Consider the following 22,495-nt stretch of genomic DNA (forward strand, 5'->3'; position numbering starts at 1 on the left):
CCACAGTCTACACCTCTACCCCTCACCCAGGCCACTAGACCATAAGAGCACATTGTACTCCTCTCCTCACACACCCCCAAATACTACATTCTCCTCCCTTGTCATCCAGGTTAAAACTGGGTGTTTTCTTACTTGTTTAATGGAAGGAGGCTGTTGACCTCAGATAGTGAAGATGATACTTTGGTGAGGTGTCCTTATTGATAATAAATCAAATGGTATGTCCATCAGTGTTTATCAACAAGGAGATTGATGGGCCAAGTGGCCTTTTTCTGTGTTGTAAATGTTCATAAGTCTTATGGCATACCACTCAGGATAGGAAGCCGAAGAAGCTGTTTCTGTCTGTTTCCAAACCAGGGTACAAAGACAGTTTGGCTTTAGCAATAGAAAAAAGCTGAAGCAGAATGACCCTAGAAAAGACAGGCTCAAAGATCCAGAACAGAACTGATTAGACTGCTCACATCAAACTGAGGGGTGCTCAGACAGCTTAAGGAAAGAAAGGAACAGTATTGTGAGTTGAACTGCAGCTATTTAATTTCTTTAAATGGTCGGATGTGGGCATCACTGGCAAGACCAGTGATTCCCATCTTTGAAGAGCCAATTGTCCATTGAGAAGGTATCCCTGAGCTACCATCTGGAACTGTTGCCGTGCTTGAGGTGCGGGGAAGCCCACAGTGATGCCAGAAAGGAGTTTCCAGGATTTTAACAGTGAGGAAACAGTGATGTATTTCCAAGCCTGGATGGTGAGTACCTTGGGAGGAAAGCTGTAGTTGTTAGTGTTCCCATATATCTGCTGCCTTGACCTTCTAATTGTGTCAAAATTTGGACACTCCTCCAGTGGGTGAGTCATGTCCATGACAGTGGGAACCTGACATAGCATCTGGCTGACAGTAGGGTCTTCTGTTGAATGTGCTTCACCTACCTGAAAACTGTCAACACAGGTTTTTGGGAGGTGCGGAGGGATAGCTCAGTGTTTCAAGCACTGGACCCTGATGAAATTCAATCTTTCTCCTTTAATTTCGCACAGAAATCAATGTTAAATAAAATGGCGGTTGTCAGACTATGATTAACTGCTTGACGCAATCACACAAAAAAAATTCTACCCCAATAAAATACTCTTGAATTGTTGTTTCTAGTTTCTAGCCTAATTATGCTGCAAGATGAAATTAAAATGTTCTCCAGTCCTGCTCTGTCATTTTAGTTTTGTTGCTGCATGTGAAACAGCATCCCATTTGCAACTTGACATTAGTGTAAAGTACTCGTTTAAAGTTTTGTTTCATTTTTACCCTCTTGACCTCCTCAACTCACCTTTCTTAAAATAGAAATGCTCCAGTTTGAGATAGCGATTACCCCCTCACAGGTGAATGAGAATCACGGCTGATACTACATAGTTTCTTTAGCATCATAAAATATCCCGAATCTCTTCACAGAAGCATCACAATATGAAATGTGACATTGAAGCAGACATAATGGCAGGTAGCCGAAAGACTTAGTCAAAGAGGCAGAATCTAAGTAACACCTTGAAAGGGGAAAAAGAAGGAAAAGTGTACAAATAAAGAGAATGGGAAGATGTAAAGAGAGATTTCCCAAGCTACAGGCCCAGGAACTTGAATCATCCCCACCAAAGATCTGAATACCAGGCTATGAGTTCTAAAATGAAGGCAGTGCTTAACTTAGCAAGATAGTTGATTTTACTTGTTTACTTGTTCCCTTCCCCCACCTCATCTTCAGCATGTATACTAGTCTTTAATGAGGCTACAAGACAGCTCTGAAGGCCTCTCTGAACAAATGTGCCTCAACTCAATGATGTACTTGATGTGTACATTTTTGAATCTTCTCACATGGCAACCCAGCAATAAGATTCAGCAGCTTGGTGCTGTGATGAAGAACTTTTCTTTCCCCACTTAAATAAAGGTGCGGAGGTTAATGGGGACTAATTTATACAAATGTTCAGTATTTTTATAACTCCTTCCCATAGGGCTAGCAGTTTCACACTGATAGCTTGCAGCACTTCATCACTGTTGTGTTATTTTCCCTTTTTAATATCCAATTATAGGGCAAACTTACATTCAATATGAGCACAGCTACTCAATGTAAGAGCCAGGTTCTCTATCCTATCGCTGCTCCACTCTGCAAGATGGTCTCTGAGATATAGTGCTGCCATCCATTATATCATCCAAGTGGTTAATGTTAGTACCTGAGCCCAGATAGTCTGAGGCTTAGCCTTGGTCATTCCGTCACACCCACACAATGGTGAGCACATACTGAGGATGAAGGATAGCAATGACCGTATTTGATCCCCTTTCTTCAACCCAGCATCTTTAAGGTCAGCTGAGATGCTACCTTCAATTGTTCCCCGATGCAGAACACAAACATACAGATTAGGAGCAGGAATAGGCCATCTGGCCCTTCAGAACTGTTCCAGGCTGACCTTTTTGAGGCTTCAACTCCACATTCTGACCTTTGACTCCCTTGTTAGTAAAAAAAACTATTCATCACTGCCTTAAATAAATGTCAAAGACTCTGCTTTCATTGTCTTTTGTGCTTCGTTTGTGACCCCTAGTCCAAGTCCAAGAGATGAAACATCCTTTCAGCATTCATCTTGTCTAATCCCCTCAGAGTCATGTATATTTCAATAAAGCACCTCTCATTTTTCTAAACTCCAATGGAATAAACCTGTCTATCCCTTTTTGAGTTATAGAGATCTACAGCCCTTCAGCCCATCAGATCCACATAGGTCAAAAACAAACTATCTATTCTAAACCCATTTTTGAGCAGTTGGCCCATTGCCCTGCATGCGTTGGCATCTCAAGTGCACAATAAAATACTTCTTAAATGTTATAAGGGTTTCTGCCTCTAGTAGCCTTACAGGCAGTTAGTTCCAGATTCCCATCACCCTCTGGATGAAAGTGGTTTTCTTCACATCTGCTCTAAACCTTTGTCCCTTACCTTGAAACTATACTCCCTGGTCATTGATCCCTTCATCAAGGGGAAACATTTCTTCCTGACACTCATAATTTTATATATTTCAATCTTATCACCCCTCAATCTCCTCTGCTCAAAGGGAAAGAACCACAGTCTGTCCAATCTTTCTTCGTAAATGAAAATCTCCATCCCAGGCAACATACTGTTAAATGTTCTCTGCACCCTCTCCAGTGCAGTCACATCCGTCCTGTTACGTGAATTCCAGAACTGCACACAATTCTCTAGCTGTGGGCTAACCAGTGTTTTATACAGTTCCAGCATCACCTCCCTGCTATTAAGGTCTGTGCCTCAACAAATGAAGGCAAGTATTCTATTTGCTTTCTTAAGTACTTTATAAACCTTCTTCATAAGATAAACTACACATCCAAAGAATTGGTTGAACAAACTTTCTCTGAACTACTTCAGCACATTTATATCCTTTCTTAGGCAAGGATACCAGAAGATCTCAGTATTCCACATTTTGCCTCACTAATGTCCTGTACAGCTGCAGCAAAATACCCAACTTTTACTTTCCATTGTCCTCGACATGATATTTGTCATCTTAACCACTTTCTTTATCTATATACTAACTTCAAATGGTCCATGTACTGGGACACCCAGATCCCTCTGTAGCTGAGAGTTCTAAAATCTCTCTCCATTTATATGATATGCTGCTTTCTTATTCAACCAGCTAAAGTGTACAAGTTCACATGTTCCTACATTGTACTTCCACTGTCAATGTTTTGATCATTTATTCACCTATCTGTATCCTTTGGTGGGTTTCTTATGCCCCTGTGGCACACAACACATCATATAGAGTCATACAGGATGGAAACGGACTCTTCAGTCTAACTAATCCATGCTGACCAGACATCCCAATCTGACATGGTCCCATTTGCCAGTGTTTGGCCCAAATCCCTCGAAACCTTTCCTATTCATATACCCATCCAGATGCCTTTTAAATGTTGTAGCTTGCACTGTAACTTCCTCTGGTAACCTGTTCCATACACGCACCACCCTCTGCATGAAAAAGTTAACCCTAAGGCCCTTTTAAAGTTTTTCCCTCTCACCTTAAATCTATGCCCTCTAGTTTTGGACTCCCCAACCCTTCAATAAAGACCTTGGCTATTCACCCTACCCATATGCATCATGATTTTATAAACGTCTATAAGGACCACCCTCAGTCTCCAATAATCCAAGAGAAAAAGCCCCAGTCTATTCAGCCTCAAACCTCCAATCTCAACAACATTTTTGTCAATCTTTTCTGCACCCTCTCAAGTTTAACAACGTCATTCCTATGAAAGGGCGACCAGAATTGTATGCAGTATTCTGAAAGGGCCCTCACCAATTTCCTGTACAGCTACAATGTGACGTCCCTCCTCCTTTACAGTACTTAATGTTTTGGCCAATGAAAGCAAACAAGCCAAATGCCGCCTTCACTATCCTATTTACCTTCAACTCCACTTTCAAGAAACTTTGCACCTGCACCCTTGAATCTCTTCGTTCAGCAACACTCCACAGGACCGTACCATTAACTGCTTAAGTCCTGCCCTGGTTTGCCTTACCAAAATCGCACCTCACATTTATCTAAATTAAATTCCATCTGAATCTCCTCAACCCATTGACTCATCTGATCAAGACCCCATTGTATTCTGAGATAATCTTCTTCACTATCCACTACACCACCTCATTTGGTGTCATCTGCAAACTTACAAACATACCTCCTATATTCACATCCGAATCGTTTATATAAATGACAAAAAGCATTGGGCCTAGCACCAAACCTTGTGGACCACTGCTGGTCACAGACCTCCATTCTGAAAAGCAAACATCTACCACCACCCTCTGTTTCCTACCTCCAAGCCAATTTTGTATCTAATTGGCTAGCTCCCCCTGGATCCCATGTCAACAACTTGTCAACTTGAAAAGATTCAATTTTGCCCAATCTGTTTCACGGTAGCTAACCGATCTTCTATTCTTATCCCCTGTACCACACATTCCTATTTTGTGCAGTGACATTTGATGTGGAATCTTGTCAGTGCCTACTGCAAATATAAATACAACATAACCACTCGTCTCCTTGTGTCCATGTTGCTTGTTACTTCCTCAAAGGGCTATGATAAATTAGTCAAACATTATTTTATTTTCACAAAACTATTTAGTTCTTCCCAACTCTATTGAGATTTTCTAAGAATTCCTTATAGCCTCCTTAATAATTGATTCCAACATTTTATAGAAAGTGGCAGCAAAGATCGTGGAGGCAATGGTTGAATCTGGGAGAGTTCAAGCAGATGTTGCCCGATTCAAGAGTGAGGGAGACAGAAAGCAAGGAACTGTAGGTCAGTTAGCCTAACATTTGTCATTGGGAAAATTCTAGGATCTATTTTTAAGGGACAAATGCCAGGACATTTACAAAAGCTTAATGCAGAGAAACAGAGTCAATATGGTTTTGTGAAAGGAAAATCTTGTTTGAAAAATTTGCTAGAGTTCTTTAAGGATAAATCAAGCAGAGTTGATAAAAAGGAGCCAATGGATGTAGCGTATATCGATTTTCAGAAGTAATTTGATAAGATGCCAAGACAGGTTGTTCCACACGTAGAAGATCACTGTAATACATTAGCATGGACTGAGGATTGTTAACACAGAAGGCAGAGAGTCAGGATTAATGTAACTAGCGGAGTACCAGAAGGATCAGTCCTAGGGCCTCAATTATTTACTGTCTATGTTAGTGAGTTGGAGGAGGGTGCTGTGTGTAATGTAACCACATTTGCTGACAGTACCAAATTGGTGAGAGGACATATTGTGATGTAGACACAAGGAATCTACAAGAGGATGTAGATAGGTTGAATGAGTAGTTAAAAATCTGGCAGATGAAATTTAGTTTCAGAAAGTAAGAGGCCACATACTTTGGAACGAAGAATCAAAAGGCAGATGATAATTTAAATGGAGAGAGCCTCCAAATAAGTACAGCATAGAGATATCAGGGTGTTTTTGTGCATGAAACACAAAAGTCGATGAAGGTGCAATGAGTAATTAAGAAGGCAAATGGAATTTTGTTTTTTTTTTATTGCTTCCAGTTTGTAGTTTAAAAAACTGGGGCAATTTTGCTCTAACTTTACATGATGATGCTGTTCCTAGATTCCTGTAGACAGTTTTGGTCCCTGAATTTAAGAAATGACACATTGACATTGGAGGAAGCTCAAAGAGTTTCACTAGGCTGGTACCTTTGGCAAAGAAATTGGCTTAGCAGGAATGACTAAACAGGATCGACCTTCCTTCATTAGAGTTAAGAACGAAGGCTGATCTTAGTGAAACACGCAAGGCTTTGAAGTAAGATAACAAAGTGTGGAGCTGGATGAACACAGCAGGCCAAGCAGCATCTCAGGAGCGCAAAAGCTGACGTTTCGGGCCTGGACCCTTGGCCCCACAACCCCCCCCCCGCCCCCGCTCTCTGATGAAGGGTCCAGGCCCGAAACGTCAGCTTTTGCGCTCCTGAGAAGCTGCTTGGCCTGCTGTGTTCATCCAGCTCCACACTTTGTTATCTTGGATTCTACAGCATCTGCAGTTTCCATTATCACTGATACGGCTTTGAAGTAGTTTGACATTTATTGAAAAGACATTTCCATCAAAGGGCAGTCTCGAACTTGGAACCTTCAGTTAAAATGGTGACACAGGGCTTAGTGAAAGGCACTAAAAGTATTTGAAGAGGAGGTGGATAGATTTCTGAAAAATTAAGGAATTGACAGCAGCGAAGAGCTGGCCTCCGGCAGATGTGACTGAGTGGCCTACTCCTGCTCCTATTTCTTAATGTTCTTTTCCCATTGATAGATGCTAAGCCAATTAGCTTGCAGTTTACTGCTTTCTTGAAGAGAAGAGTGACAATTCTCTGATATAACAAGGTGTAGAGCTGGATGAACACAGCAGGCCAAGCACCATCAGAGGAACAGGAAGGCTGACGTTTCAGGCCTAGACCCTTCTTCAGACAATTCTCTGTTCTGCAATCAGATGACATCTTTCCAGAATCTAGAGAATTTTGCAAAATTAGAACTGATGTATCTATTTTGTCAGCAGACACTTCTTTTAAGAACATACAACAAAGTCCATCAGAACACAGGGATTGTTAACGTTCAGTTTTAATAATTCTCTCCGTCCTGTTTCCTTAGTGATTGTGATTGTTTTAAATTGCTCTCTCCCTTTCACTTCTTGATTTGGAATTATTTCCAGGATAATATTCATGTCCTCTCTAAAAGAAAACTGAAAGAACTGCAGACCCTGTAAATGAGAAACAAACCCAGAAATTGCTGGAGAAGCTCAGCAGATCTGGTAGCATCTGTGGAAAGAAGTCAGGTTAACATTTCAGATCAAGTGACCCTTCCTCAGAACTCAGCCCTTTGGAGGAAGAGTTACTCGACCCGAAGCGTTAACTCTGATTTCTCTCCATAGATGCTGCCACATCTTCTGAGTCTTTCCAGCAATTTCTGGTTTTGTTTGTGTCCTCTAATGTGAAAACAAAATATCAGTTCATATTTTTATAGCACCTTTAACATGGTGAAATTGTCCAAGGTGTCTGATGAGAATACCATAAAGCAAAATTAGATACCAAACCAAACAAGGTCCAAAGATATCCCTGGTGATCTAGTGGTTAGGATTCGGCACTTTTACCGCCATGGCCTGGGTTCGATGGGGTGGCATGGTGGCTCAGTGGTTAGCACTGCAGCCTCACAGCGCTAGGGACCCAGGTTCGATCCCCACCTCGGGCGACTGTCTGTGTGGAGTTTGCACATTCACCCTATGCCTGCATGGGTTTCTTCCGGGTGCTCCGGTTTCCTCCCACAGTCCAAAGATGTGCAGGATAGGTGGATTGGCCATGCTAAATTGCCCATAGTGTTCAGGGGTGTGTAGGTTATGGGGGATGGGTCTGGGTGGGATGCTCCAAAGGACAGTGTGGACTTGTTGGGCCGAAGGGCCTGTTTCCACACTGTAGGGAACCAAATCTAATATGCAGGTTAGATGGATTGGCCAAGGGAAATACAGGTTTATGGGGATAGGGTAAGGGGTTGGGTTTGTTTGGGATACTCTTCAAAGGTCATAGTGGACTCAGTAGGCAGAATAGCCTGCTTCCACATTGTAGGGGTTGTGTTATTCTATTTTAGGGCCCACGGCCAAGTGTTACTATACAGAAATATGTTTTAAGGAGCACCTTGAAGGTGGAGAGATTGAGTGAGGAAATTAGAGAGCTCAGGTGACCGTCATGACTGCCATCAGTGGAATGATCAAAATCTGGGATGGTCCAAATCTCTGCACAGCCAGTGCAGGCCATAGAACAAACAGTCCAATAATTCAGCAAGTTGCATTTCCCTAGCACCTTTCATGATCTCAGGATGTCTGTAAACTCTTCACAACCAATGAAGCACTTTTGAAGTCTAATCATTGTTGGAATGTGTTGTTGGTGCCAATTATTTTTTACAGTACAGGCCCCCATAAAGCCATGAGCGTGCATTGCTGAATAATCTTTTAATTATGTGTTTTGAGATGTAAATATTGGCACACGCACAACAAGAACTCACCTGCTCTCCTTTGAAGTGATGCCAGGGTTTTCTTTGTACATGCACCTGAGAGAGCAGGCAGAGTTGAACATCAGTGGTTAATGCAATAGCCTGGTTTATGGACTTGTCTAAATTCTAGACCTTCTGGTTCTGAAGGAAGTGAGAGTGCTAGCTATTGAGCCACAGGCATCACAATGTAGTTGCTAAGGGCTCTTCTTTTAGGGAAACACCATGGAAACAAACAGAGATACTCACAAGGGCCTGTCATTAACTGTCTGTGCAGGGTGGAAAGATCCCTGTGCGATGGACTGCACCAGAAGCAATTGCATATCGGAAATTCACTTCGGCCAGTGATGTATGGAGTTATGGAATTGTCATGTGGGAAGTGATGTCATTCGGAGAGAGGCCTTACTGGGACATGTCAAACCAAGACGTAAGTAGTTTTGTCATATAATATAATGCATAATGCAACCTGAACAACACAGGAAATAATTTTGAGAATTAAATAAAAAGAAAATTGCACAACTGCTGATAAAGGAGCACAGAAAACACTCCGGGTTTAATCAGCATGTGAAAGCTCATTCTTCAAACTGATCCAGAACATTTCCTGCTGAATGTATATACACTTAAGAATGCATTTTCCTTTGTCTTTCACAAACTGATGGATATGCTGACAGGTTCTGATGGCTGTGCCAGCCAGTGAAATAATTGGGAAGGTGTTTGTTGGTAACGTCACCAAATCTTCTTCAATCTCAGTTTAATTGAGAGGGTATAGATCAATACCCATTCCTGCTGAAATAAGGCCAGGGTTATTTTCATTGCCAGCATCCTGTCTGCCTCTTCAGGATGGCATGCAAATAGATTTGGGTAAGGCAGTTAGATGTGGGGATTTCAGGGAGAGGGTGGGTACTGAGTGAATGGTGGGGAATGCATCTGACAAGGGGACCTCAGAGCAGAGGAAGTTGAAATATTGTCTTCATGGCCCAGGAGAACACTTCTGCTCCTCCAAGCAAGTATGAAGGAAAATAGAGTAATTAAAGGACCTCTTTCCAACTTTATTTTGACCAGCTTCAGCCTAACACGTTAAGGTGCAGCAACTCTGTCACTCACTTTGGAGTTAAAATTCTAGCCGGAGCCCGAGGATACTACCCCATTGTGTGGGGTCCTTTCAGATGGGTAGCTTTGGTGGCTGCTCAGAAGAGCAGATTAAATTCAAGATCATGTGGAAATTGACGTTTAACTGCCAACCTACCCAGTTTTTTCTGATGATTTCTACAGTTTTACTTCATGAGGAAATGTGGTGTGAACTGTATGCCCTCATGAGCAATGCAAGTGTTTGTTTTTTTGCTGTGATTTCTGTTCATAAACATATGTCCATAGCTTTCTCTTTCTAATTGGTATTCTTTGTTTTATTTTGAGAGTGCGTGAGGTAACTGGGATTGAAGTAATTTCTTTGACATAATCAGCAGAATGTGGTGCTGCTGTGTATTATAATAAGTCGATTAGCCTGTAATATGCTTTGATTAACAAATTGCTTTTTCTTCCATGAACCTCTGGCATCTGGCATCCAAGCAGATGTTATGGCACCAAGATGACTCTTTGAGCATATGGATAAGGTCAATAGTGTCTGTATCTCTGACAAGGACTAACATTTAGTCACAGAGCCATATAGCACATAAGACCCCATGATTCACCCAGTCCACACCAAACATAGTCCCAAACGCCTGCTACTGGCCCATGTCCCTCCAAACTCTTCCTATTCATGTACTTATCCAAATGTCTTTTAAACATTGTAATAGTTCCCACATCCACCACTTCCTTGGGAAGTTCATTCCACACACAAACTGCCCTCTATGTAAAATTTGTCCCCCATGTCTTATTTAAATCTCTCTCCTCTCACCTTAAAAAATGTGTCCCCCTAGTGTTGAAATCCCCCATCCTAAGAAAATGACAACTACCATTAACTCTACTTACACTCCTCATTGTTTTATAAACTTCTATCAGGCCTCTTTTCAATCTCCTATGCTCCAGTGAAAAAGGTCCCAGCCTATCCAGCCTTTTTTTTCATAACTTAAACCTCCCATTTCCAGCAACCTCCTGGAAGCAGTTCTTTGAATCGTTTTGAGGCAAAGATGGATAGGTTGTTGATTTTTAATAAGCACATGGGTGAAAGATTATTGGGGTTTAAGTAGGAATGTCGAGTGATCAGATCAGCCATGATTATGTTAATTGGAGGAGTCGGCGTGAGGATCCTATTCCTGCACCTTATGTGGGGAATACTCCATATGGACCTAGGCATCACATCTCTGAAAAGAGGTATTGGTTTTGCCACATTGCAGATTCATTACAGCAATACAAAGGGTTAAATTTTGGCCCCTATTCACTTGTGTGTTGTAGATTGGGGGTGGGGGAAAATGTTGGTAATAAAGGCAATTAAATTTTAACAGGATTCAATAGGTAGATGAAGAGAATCTATTCCCTCTGAAAGGAAATCAAGAAGAACAGGAAGTAATTTTAATGCTTGGGCCTTGATTCCCCATTTGGTCCAATCATGACGGATCTCTTTCTCAATGCCAATTAGCTGCCTTTGGTTCGTATTCATCAACAACCTCAAGAAAAGAAGAGTTTATTTGTTGGGGTGACATGGCAACTCATTGTTAGCACTGCTGACTCACAATGCTGGGGACCCAGGCTCGAATCCACCCACAGGCAATAGTCTGCGTAGGGTTTGCACATTCTCCCTGTGTCAGTGTTGATTTCCTCCCACAGTCCAAAGATGTGCAGGTTGGTTGAATTGGCTGCGCTAATTTGCTGATCATGTTGTCCAGGGATGTGCAGGCTTGATTGGGTTAGCCGTGCAGAATGCAGGGATTGAGGGATAGGTCTGGATGGGATGCTCTTCAGAGGGTTGGTATAGACTTAAAGGGCCGAATGACCTGTTTCTGTACTGTAGGGATTCAGTGATCTCAAACATGAAAGCCACACAGCCTTTTGAGAGAGAATTCTGGACGTTTACTGTCTTTTATGTGTGACTGTTTCCTGATTTCCTGCTAGCCTCAAGTTAATTTGATATCTACGGAGGAATCAGTTATGGATTGCTCGGATCTCTGAACCTGGGGTTGCACAGACACTCTCGATTAGTGGTAATCATTTCCATCCATTCTTGTGTTTTAGCTCTCGATTGGCAGATAAAATTAAATCATTTCAGATGACATGCATTCTGACATTCCTGGCTGCCAATTGGTGCGGAATGTTCTGCACTAGAGATGCTTAACACGTAACAGAAAGTCTATGCCTGAGAGAAAAATAGAAGCTAGTTATTTTCAGCTGAACGTATTTTTGACAGCTATCAACCAGCGAGTGTTAACGGAGTTCAAATGTTAAACTCACCGTACTCCTCTTTCTTGTCAATTGTGTCAAAAGCACAGTGGGCTGGATGTGTACAAAATCTTTAACTAAAGTCGTTTCCTCAGAGCATAACTCACCAGCAGTGCAGCTAAGACAGAAACTGCTCAAAAGTAATTATTCCAAGCATTAATGAGGCTACCTTTTCATTTGATGTTTAATTTTATTTCAACGCCGGGGTTTGATGAGGGCGTCAAGCTTGGCTCGTGAGATAAAATGATTGAGTCTGACAACCCAGGAAATGAGAGACTTCGGCCAAGTAAGGCACTCTCTCCCAGCCCTGCCGGAAGGTTCTATCCCTCAAACATAGCATCTCTTGTTTTTAATCAACAGGGAATAACAGTGTTAAGGTTGCCCGAGGTCAATGAACAATGGCACATGACTATAATTAATGCTGTGCTCTGCGTTTGATTACTTGACCTGCTTTTTCCAACAGCTTACCTATGAATACATCTGAAAGGATGCTGGGAGGCTTTAATTTCTTTTTTCCTTGTTAAAACATTTGCATAATGGACTACATTAACAGCAAAAGTTGAGTAACAACAGCAGTAAAAGGGCAAACAGGGATCTTACTCGAGTGTGAACTACAATCATTCCCTCTTGTTCATCCTTGACTACACGAAGCATATTCTTGCCATTTGTCATAAAGAAAGTCTTGGGGACCTGAGGTTACACAGGTGGTAAAGCATCAGGCTTTTAATTTCAGGTTCCAGGATTCAAACCAGGTTTGGAGCTGTGGCGGTGGTGGTGTCTCTTGGGGATATAGGGCTTGGCTGCTGTGGAGATGTGTCTGATGTTGATTTTAAAACAAAACGCTCTGACATTTTAATTCAATCTTTGTTGAAGCAAACTACCCCCACAATGTTGAGAGGAATGTAAACAGACAGAACAAATTAATTCCAGCAGCGGCAGCACACAGTGGCCTACACGGCAAGTAATGTTCACTCCACAGAAATGCCAGGCAAGATCATCTCCAAAAAAGCACAGCCTGACTTCCATCCCGTTCACATTCCATCACTGACTTCCCCACTGTCAACATCCTTGGGCTTACCAATGACTAGAAATTTAACTGGACTCACCATATAAATGCAGTGGCTACAAGTCAGAAGCTAGGAATACTGCAGCATGTAATTCACCCCCTGACTTCTCAAAGTCTGTCTATCATACACAAGGCACAAGTCAGGAGCATGATGGGTGCCTTCCCACTTGCTTGGAAGGGTGCAGCCCCAACAACACTCAAGAAGCTTGATAACATCCAGGACAAAGCAACCCACTTGATTGGCACTACATCCGCAAGCATCCACTCCCTCCACCACCGACGCGCAGTTACAGCAGTGTGTACTATCGCAAGATGGACTGCTGAAATTCACCAAATATCCTTAGGCAGCACCTTCCAAACCCAAGGTCAAGGGCAGCAGATAGATGGGAACACCACTACCTGCAAATTCCTCTCTAAGCCACTCACCATCCTGACTTGGAAATATCGTTCCTTCACCATCACTGGGTCGGAATCCTGGAATCCCCTCGCTAATGGCACTGTGGGTTTACATACAGCATATGGACTGCTGCAGTTCAAGAAGGCAGCACACCAGCACCTTCTCATGGACAAGTAGGAACAGACAATAAACACTGGCCCAGCCATTAACGGGGTGAATAAGAAAAAAAATCATCCAGATCTCTGCCATATTTTGTATAACTGGTTTTTATCACTTAGTTAAGAAACCATGTTATGCATGTCAAAGCACTAAGCTTCTATAATAAGACAAACCACCGTGGATGCTGGAAATCTGAAACAAAACCAGAAATTCCTGGAAAAACTCAGCAGGTCTGGCAGCAACAATAGAGTTAATGTTTGCAGTCCAATAAGTTCTGTTTTTGTTTCACTATGTTCCTAAATTCACTCTCTAAACTGCACAACCTGTCTACATTTCTCTCTTGCTTTAAGAAAACCTACTACTTTGGCCAAGTGTTTGATCGTTTGAATTCAGTCCAAAATGAAAGCTGAAATTCCAATGCATTTCTGAGGGAATGCTACACTATTAGAGTTGTGGTTTTGGGCAAGACATCAAACTGAGACCTGTCTGCTCTCTCAGGTGATTATATAAAGGATTCCACGTCACTGTTGGAAGGAGACCTGGGAGGTTCCTCAGCTAAGTCATAGATCATTCTAGCCTTGCTGTTTGTGGCACTGTGTGTAAAAATGACAGATTTAAATCAATTTTTCTACACTATTACAGTGAGTATACTTCAAAAGTTCTTGTTTGATTGAGAAGATCTTAGAGCATCTTGAGATGTGAATGGCTCTAAGAGTAAAAAGTACTGTGTCAGGTTCTGGCCATACTATTAATCTGGGTTCAGAAGAGATTTACAAGGATGTTGCTGGGAATGGGAGGTTTGAGTTGTGAGGAGAGGCTAGATAGGCTGGGACTCTTTTTAGTGGAGTGTAGGAGGTTGAGGTTTATTTTATAAACCTTATTGAGGTTTATAAAATCCTGAGGGGCAGAGATAAGGTGAGAAGCAGGTGTCTTTTCCCTAGGGTTGGGTGCATATTTTTCAGGTGAGACAAGAAAGATTTAAAAAAGGCATGAGGGCAACTTTTTACACACATAAAGTGATTTGTGCAGAGGAAGTGGTGAATGTGGGTACAGTTACAACATGAGCACACAGATAAGAAATGTTTGGAGGGATATTGGCAATGCATAGGCATGATGAGTTTAGTTTGGGATTATGGTTGGCGTGGACTGGTTGGACCAAATGGTCTGTTTCCATGCTTATGACTCTATGGCTCCTGGTCTTCTCCTTTCCTTGTAACAGTGACTGAGAAGAATTCAACCTGAACACTTAAAGTTAGATCAAAGACCTTTGTAATTTGCATTATCTGTTTGAAAAGTACTTCATAATGGGCCTCCTTTTCCATGTGTTTTCAGGTAATCAATGCCATTGAGCAGGATTATCGCCTGCCACCGCCCATGGACTGTCCAGCTGCCCTACACCAGCTCATGTTAGACTGTTGGCAGAAAGACCGAAACTCCAGACCAAAGTTCGCCCAGACCGTCAACACTCTCGACAAAATGATCCGGAATCCTACCAGCCTGAAGACCATGGCCACCATCACCGCAGTGTAGGCATTTCACCTCTTGTCGATTGTGTGCCAGCCACTGGTGATGCTCTTGCCCGGCTGTTTCTGCAACCAGCAGTGGCCATCGTGGTACAGGTTGCTGTGGGAGGATCTTAAGGCTGACACATGCTGATCAATCTCAGTCCCTATTGGGTGCCAAAAGTTGCTGTCTGTCTGGGTGGTAGAGTAAAAAACATCCATAGAAGAGCAGAAAATGGGAACAGGAATTCGGCCCATTAAGCACTCTGTGCCATTCAGTATGATCAAGACTGATCCTCGATCTCAATGCCATACCCTTGCATTCTGCCTATACTGTAGCTCTGTCTCCAAACCCCTGGTCTCCCCAATACCCCAGCTCTGTCCCAATACCCAAGCTGTCCCTATATCCCTGCTGTTTCCATACCCTAGTTCTCACCCCATATCCTAGCTCTCCAACCATATCCATGCACTCTTCCCATGCCATATGAAACATTTAGTGTCCAGAAATCCATTTCTTTCTTAAATATGTTCAGTAGCTTGTCCTCCACAGCCTTCTGTGGTAGAGAATTGCAAACATTCACCACCTTTCCTTATCTCAGTCCTAAATCTCCTTCTTTGTATCCTAAGACTGTGATCCCTGGTTTGAGGTGCCAGGGGAAACATCCAATCTGTCAGAATGTTCTTTGTTTCAATGAGACAACCTCTTACCCTTCTAAAAGCCACTGTCGACAGGCCCAGTTGACCCATTTCCTCTTCCTGTGCAGTCGATTCTATGACTCATATGAGACTCCTACCATTCCAGGAATCAGATTGCTGGCCACTCACTGTGCCCCCTCTATGACATGTATTTCCTTTCTTAGGTAAAGACCCCAAGGGACAGATTTATCGACTGGGTGTAGGACCAGTTGTGAGATATTATCAAACGTAGCATAGAGAAGCAAATAATTACAGATGTATTACTTTGTACATTACGGCAAGGAGATATAGGTTTAGATTTTGTGTAGTCTGAGGTTCCCACCCAACCTCATGTACACACTTCTGTTTCTACCATTTAATAACCATTAGTAAGTTTCACTTGTGAGAGTTACTAGTAAGACAAAAGACAAGCAGCATTTGTGCCCAGCCACGCCACCAACAGCCACCTCTGGCACTATGTTCAGTCCCAATATCAAGGAGTCATAGAGGCAAAACTAAGGTAGAATGAGAGAGAGGGGGGATTTGTCAGGACCAGAACAGAAGGCATGGGCAAAGGTTGGGCCTAACAGACTGGAGGTAATGGAACCAGACAGGAGGAAGTGCTTAGAGACCTTTGCTGAGCTTGCGCTCCCTTATTTGACCGCTCCCTGCTACTTGCCCACTGCTGGCAAAATTGTTCCTCAGGGTGGTGTCCAACTGCTTCATTATCACCTTCCCTCCATCATAAGGTCAGAACTGAGAGTATTCACCGGTGATTGTTTAGTGCCTAGTACCATTCGTGACTTCTCAGTTACTGAAGCAGTCCATACAGCAAGAACTGAACAATATCCAGGCCGATGCCTATAAATGACAAATAACATTCAACTCACTCAAGTGCCAGGCAATGACCAATTCCAGTAAAAGAGAATTGAGCCATCTTCCCTTGTCATTCCATAGAACCATCATCGCTGAATCACCCCATTAGATTGGATTCTCTACAGTGTGGAAACCAGCCCTTCAGCCCAACAAGTCAATCCCACCCAGATCCATCCCCCTATAGCCCACACACCCCTGAACACTACGGGCAATTTAGCATGGCTGATCCACCTAGCCTGCACATCTTTGGACTGTGGGAGGAAACTGGAACACCTGGAGGAAACCCACACAGACACGGGGAGAATGTGCAAACTCCACACAGACAGTTGCCTGAGGCTGGAAATGAACCTGGGTCCCTAGCATTGTGAGGCTGCAGTGCTAACCAGTGAGCTAACATGCTGCCCAAGTGGTCAACCAGTAACTGAACGGACTAGAAACTGAATGGACTAGCCACATAAATACAGTGGCGACAAGAGTAGCTCAGGGGCTAGGAATCCTGTAGTGAGTAACTCACCACGTCACTCCCCGAAAATCTGCATGGAAAGCTCTAAGTGCCTTCCTTGCATTGCTTGTGGGTCAAGTGGAGCAGAATACTTCTCAGCCTAAATGCTAAAACTTCCCAGAGTTCATAACTGCCCTACTTTAAAATTGAAACTACCAGAGAAACTCAGCAGGTCTGGCAGCATCTATGGAGAGGGAACAGAGTTAGTGTTTCAAGTCTGTTGACTCTTATCAAAATTGACACCAGCTAGAATAAAAGTGGCATTTATGCTGAAGATGGAGGGGGTAAAGGGGAGCAGGTAAGTGAATATGTGGAGATGGAGCCCAGAGAAAGAGAGATATGAATGGATTAGGCAGACAAGGGGTTTGTGGACAGTAACCCAAAACAGAGGGAAGCTGAGTAAGTGATAACGAATGCTAACAAGAGGAGAGAATGGGTAGAGATAGTAGGAACTGCTGATGCTGGAGAATCTGAGATAACAAGGTGTAGAGCTGGATGAACACAGCAGGCCAAGCAGCATCAGTGGAGCAGGAAAGCTGACGTTTTGGGTCGAGACCCTTCAGAAAATTTATAGAAAATGAGAGAATAGTAAGGCTTTGTTGAAAGCAACTCATGGCATGACCCATGTGAGAGTGGATAAAAAGCAAGGAAGGATGGAATTAGGTTTTAAAGTTATTGAAATGGATGTTTGAGTCCTAGGGGCTCCAGAGTCCCTGTACAAAAGATGAGATGCTGTTCTTCCAACTTGCGCTGAGCTTCGCTGGAACACTGGCAGCTCTACACCACCTCTAGGATTGTTGTACCACGCTTGCAGTTGGAGCCAACCTCGCATTTTTGTTTTAAAGTCAGAACCATTCCAGCAATCTATCCCCAACTCCACCATCACAGCACTCCACATTCAGGAACATGCCTCCCACCTCCCATTTCTCTATTCCTAAGGCAATCAGAGCTTTATCTGTGCCACAGTCACTGAGGAATCTGTCCTTTGCTGAATTAAACCTACTTCACTGGGATCTTGTCTCACTCCCGAGTCCTCGTCAATTCCAACCCTTCTGTGATCACTAATTCACCCCGTGATTGAATACCCCTCTCTCCCAAGATGACTGATAGTCACACTCCACCATTCTCACTCTCCAGCATTCAGGGGTCATGGTCCCAACCAGAAGCCCCCTGTCAATCAGTCAAACTATATGTCACACTGCTCACTGTAACAAAGTAACATGTTTCAGTTGAAAACATGGCAGGAAGAAAATAGGGGAAGGAGAAGGTAAACTGAAGTGTCCCAAAAAAGGAATCATCAGACACTGCAAATTGAAACTTGTGAGAGGTTAATTAGTTTGAGAGTTCTATCCTTGGTTAACTTCATGAAGGGTTCGTGCCACAGTCCTCCAATACCTCAAATTTAAAACTCTCATCCTTGCCTCCTCCCGGCTCTGTAACATTTTCCTCCAACTTTAAAAAACATGATACCAAAACATCCTTTTGAGCAAACTTTAGTGAGGTGCTGAAGGTTTAAAGCTCTTATTTTCTACAAACTATCAAAACAGGAAAGGGGCAACAAATAACGAAGCCCCAGGGAAAATCATAGGCAATTTAACATCCAATTCTCTCTGATTATGGATATTTATATCTAAGGTTTGTCTTCCCATCTCCAGTCATTTCAAATTCCTACAAAACAAAAGTCAATTAAAACTGGCCAGGGTTGGCAATTTTGTTTTCCCATGTAAAGAGCAAGGGCTAATTCTTTCCAGGGTTCAAGGTGGTGTCCTATTACATTGCAACCTCCATTCATAAACAAAACCTCCATTCATTCATCCCAACCCACAATCTAATCTCAGTAACGAGAAGCAGGGCAGCTTGCGAGCTGTAACTGGAACCAAGTGATGTTCAAGCTCTTCAACCTGTCCCTGCAGACTGCCTGGATTTCAGAAATAATGGGCAAGGTGATGCAAGTTTCCTTTCGAGAATTCCCAAGGCCAAAGCTGACTAATTCAATCGTATACCTGAGAGTTGACCTTGTCGAGTGTCTATGGAGACATTGGACACTGGCCTGCCTCCTTGTGGAAAAAAATGAATGACATAAGGAGCAAAATATTATTTGTATTAACCTCTCATCTCCAAGGGTGCCCCAACTTTGTAACTGTCTTTTGATATGTGGTTTCTCTTGTTCTGTCAACTCATGGAACCACCAATTTACCTGCAGTCTCTCACACAGCAATGAGATAACCCATGATCGGGTTATCTGTTATCTTCATGACACTGGTTAACAGGGGAGTGCTGGCTGTATGTCCTGCCTCTTTAGCTTGAATAGGCAAGTGGGTTAAGCCACCATTTAAAAATTGGCCCCTCTGACAGTTCACCATTCCCTCTGTATTGAATGGTGCTTGAACAGTTCTAGAACCATGCAGTACGAAACAGACCCTTGAATCCAACTTGTCCATGCTGACCTTTCATGTCAACTTCCCTGCTCTTCTGATGCTGGCTTGCCTGCTGTGCTCCTCCAGCTCCACACTGTGTTATCTCTGACCAAGTTTCCCAAACTAACTTAGTCTCATTTGCCTGCCCTCGGCCCTTATCCTTATAAACCTCTCCTATTCATTTACCTATCCAAGTTGTAACTGTACCTGCATCTACTACTTCCTCTGGCAGTTCATTCCACATATGAACCATCCTCTGTATGAAAAATGTTGCCCCTCAGGTCCATTTTAAATCTTTCTCCTCTCATCTTAACATTGTACCCTCTAGTTTTGAACTTCCCAACTCTAGGGGAAAAAAAACCTTTGCTAATATACCTTATCGAAGCCCCTCATGATTTTATAACCCTAATATGTAAAATTTATATATTTCAGAGACACAGGGTAATGCTGTCGCATTAGAAGTTCAGATCCCATCACAGTAGCTGCTGGAGTTTAGATGCAGAGTCATAGAGCCATAAAACACCAAAGCGGAACCGTCGGTCCAACCAGTCCACACCATCCATAATCCCAAATTAAACCAGTCCCGCCTACAAACATGATTAATAAATCTGCACTTGGAAGCTATAAAAACTCATCTGGTTCATTAATATCATTTTGGGAAGGAAATCTGCCATCCTTACCTGGTCTGGCCAGCATGTGATTCCAGACTCAGTGCAAGGGGCATTTCGGGACAGGCAGCAAATGCTAGCCTAGCCAGTGATCCATGGAAGAATGAAGTAAAATACTCGAAGGTTTACTGCTGCTTGAGAGGTAAGAATGATGCCCATTGTACGAAACTGATATTCTGGAGTCACCTTGACATCTGTAGAATTAAGAGGGTGAGGGAGAAACTTATTCTACCAAAGCAGGAAGGGGCAAAAAAAGAACCAAACAGCAGGTAAAGTAAAGACTGTTTAATCACCGGTTCTTTCTGATTGCAGATATTTCTTACCATGGTTTATCCCCCCAAATCGTCCAATCTCAGGCCATTACAACATTTTGTCAATTACTGCATTTTGGCTAAACATGGAAATGGACTCTTTCTTTCCAGAGGGAGATGTTCGGGAGGGAAATTTAGAGCAGCAGAAACCACACATTTGAATTGAGTTGTTCTCGAGGGTGCAGATGAGAGAGAATTATGAAACAGCTGTTAGTCAGAACCACTGATGTTTTTGTTTTATTGTTTGCCTTTGAAAACCAGGCCTTCACAGCCTCTGTTGGACCGCAGTGTACCTGACTTTACTGCTTTCACCTCAGTAGAAGATTGGCTCAGTGCAATTAAGATGAGTCAGTACAGAGAGAATTTCCTGAACTCTGGATTCACATCTCTGCAGCTGTGCATGCAGATGACTTCCGAGTGAGTATCACATCAAATCAGGGTTGGACAAAGGAGGCCTTTTGGCCCACTCCTTCCAGAATACTATATCTATACTTTACTGCAACTGAATCAATGCTGTCCTCGGTCATTCTCAGTGATTCCTTACCTGCACAAGAGAGGAACTGGCCAGGATATGGGTGGAGGTGCCAGTGTTGGACTGGGGTGGACAGAGTCAGAAATCCCACGACACCAGGTTGTAGTCCAACAGGTTTATTTGAAATCACAAGCTTTCCTAGCACTGCTCCTTTTCCAGGTGAATGACATTTATGTAAAGTCATAAACCATGGTAACCTTGTTGCAAAGACTTATACTGTCAGCTTTAGGGCAATTGAATTATATTGAAATGAAATCCAGGCAGAAGTTGCAGGCTTCGAATCTGGTCAGTGCTACATTAGTGAAATCTAGAGAGTCAACAGGGAGTTTGACTCCTTGTGACTAATCACTGATTTTCGGTGCATAAGTCTCGGGTTGGGTTCAGTTATGCTGTACCCACAGTTGCATAGACTCTGGCATCCACTGATCAGACTTTAAGTTAGATACCAAAATGCAGTATGAAAACTTCAATAGAATTTGAAATTAGGAGTGATGCAAACATTTCTGTGACTATTCACTTTAAATTAGCACCTACATTCAGAATTCTAGCTCTAAATTTTTAAGAGGGTCAGTTTTATTTGTTCAGACTTGCGTTTGAATTGCATTGTTCAGTGTCAGGTCAGCTCAATATTTTATCAAGTAAAACAAACACGAAGCAGTCAGTTCAGGAGCTCTCCAGCACAGTTTTCCATCACTTCAGGATCCCGATCTCCCACTCAACTAAATCTGCAAAGTGTTCTGCAAGGACAGTTAGGGATCTGGCTTTGGCCGGAAACTCGGCTGTGGCTTTCTCTTCACAGAACCACCCCTGCCGTATCCTCCAAGGCAGCCTAGGCAAGGTGATGCACAGGAACAGTCAATCAGCTTGTGGAAGCTGGCTTTCCAGGAGAGGAGCAAAGACTTGGGAAGAAGCTTTACAAAACTAATTCCCTGGGAAAGGCATATCTAAACAAAAGGAACAGTCACACACAGATACACTTACACTGTCACACTGACACTGCCATTGTCAGAATGGCAGACCTAGACAGATACATTCCCACTGTCAGACTGACAGGCACAGAAAGATACACTCCCAATGTCAGACTGACAGGCACAGATGGATACACTCCCAATGTCAGACTGACAGGCACAGATGGATACACTCCCCCTGTCAGACTGACAGATCCAGACAGATACACACCCACTGTCGGATTGACAGACCCAGATGGATGTACTCTCAGTGTCAGAATGACAAAGCCTGACGGATACACTCCCACTGTCTGACTGACAGACCCAGATGGATACACTCCCACTGTCAGACTGACAGACCCAGACAGATACACTCCCACTATCACACTGACTAACCCACAATATACACTCTGACACACATACACAAACACATATAGATGTGCACAGACACTAACACAATAAAAACACATAAAACAAACTGTCATACTCACATACTCATACACAAATTCACCCATGCACATACAAGTACACTGCCTCACACATAACAGATAAACTCTG

The 22,495-nt window shown here is 42.9% G+C and overlaps 1 protein-coding gene across 2 annotated transcripts in view; it reads left to right on the forward strand.

The window, feature by feature from the left end:
• Positions 1 to 22,495, forward strand: part of LOC125457628 (ephrin type-B receptor 1) — a 442,864-nt gene that overhangs the window by 404,576 nt on the left and 15,793 nt on the right. For both annotated transcript variants that reach the window (XM_048542134.2, XM_059650941.1), the window contains exons 13-15: positions 8,791 to 8,940; positions 14,840 to 15,033; positions 20,720 to 20,875. In XM_048542134.2, coding sequence (XP_048398091.1) covers positions 8,791 to 8,940; positions 14,840 to 15,033; positions 20,720 to 20,875 — 500 coding nt within the window. The remainder of the gene's footprint in view (positions 1 to 8,790; positions 8,941 to 14,839; positions 15,034 to 20,719; positions 20,876 to 22,495) is intronic.

Source organism: Stegostoma tigrinum, chromosome 14 (genome assembly GCF_030684315.1).
Source record: "Stegostoma tigrinum isolate sSteTig4 chromosome 14, sSteTig4.hap1, whole genome shotgun sequence".
NCBI classification, from domain to species: Eukaryota; Metazoa; Chordata; class Chondrichthyes; order Orectolobiformes; family Stegostomatidae; genus Stegostoma; species Stegostoma tigrinum.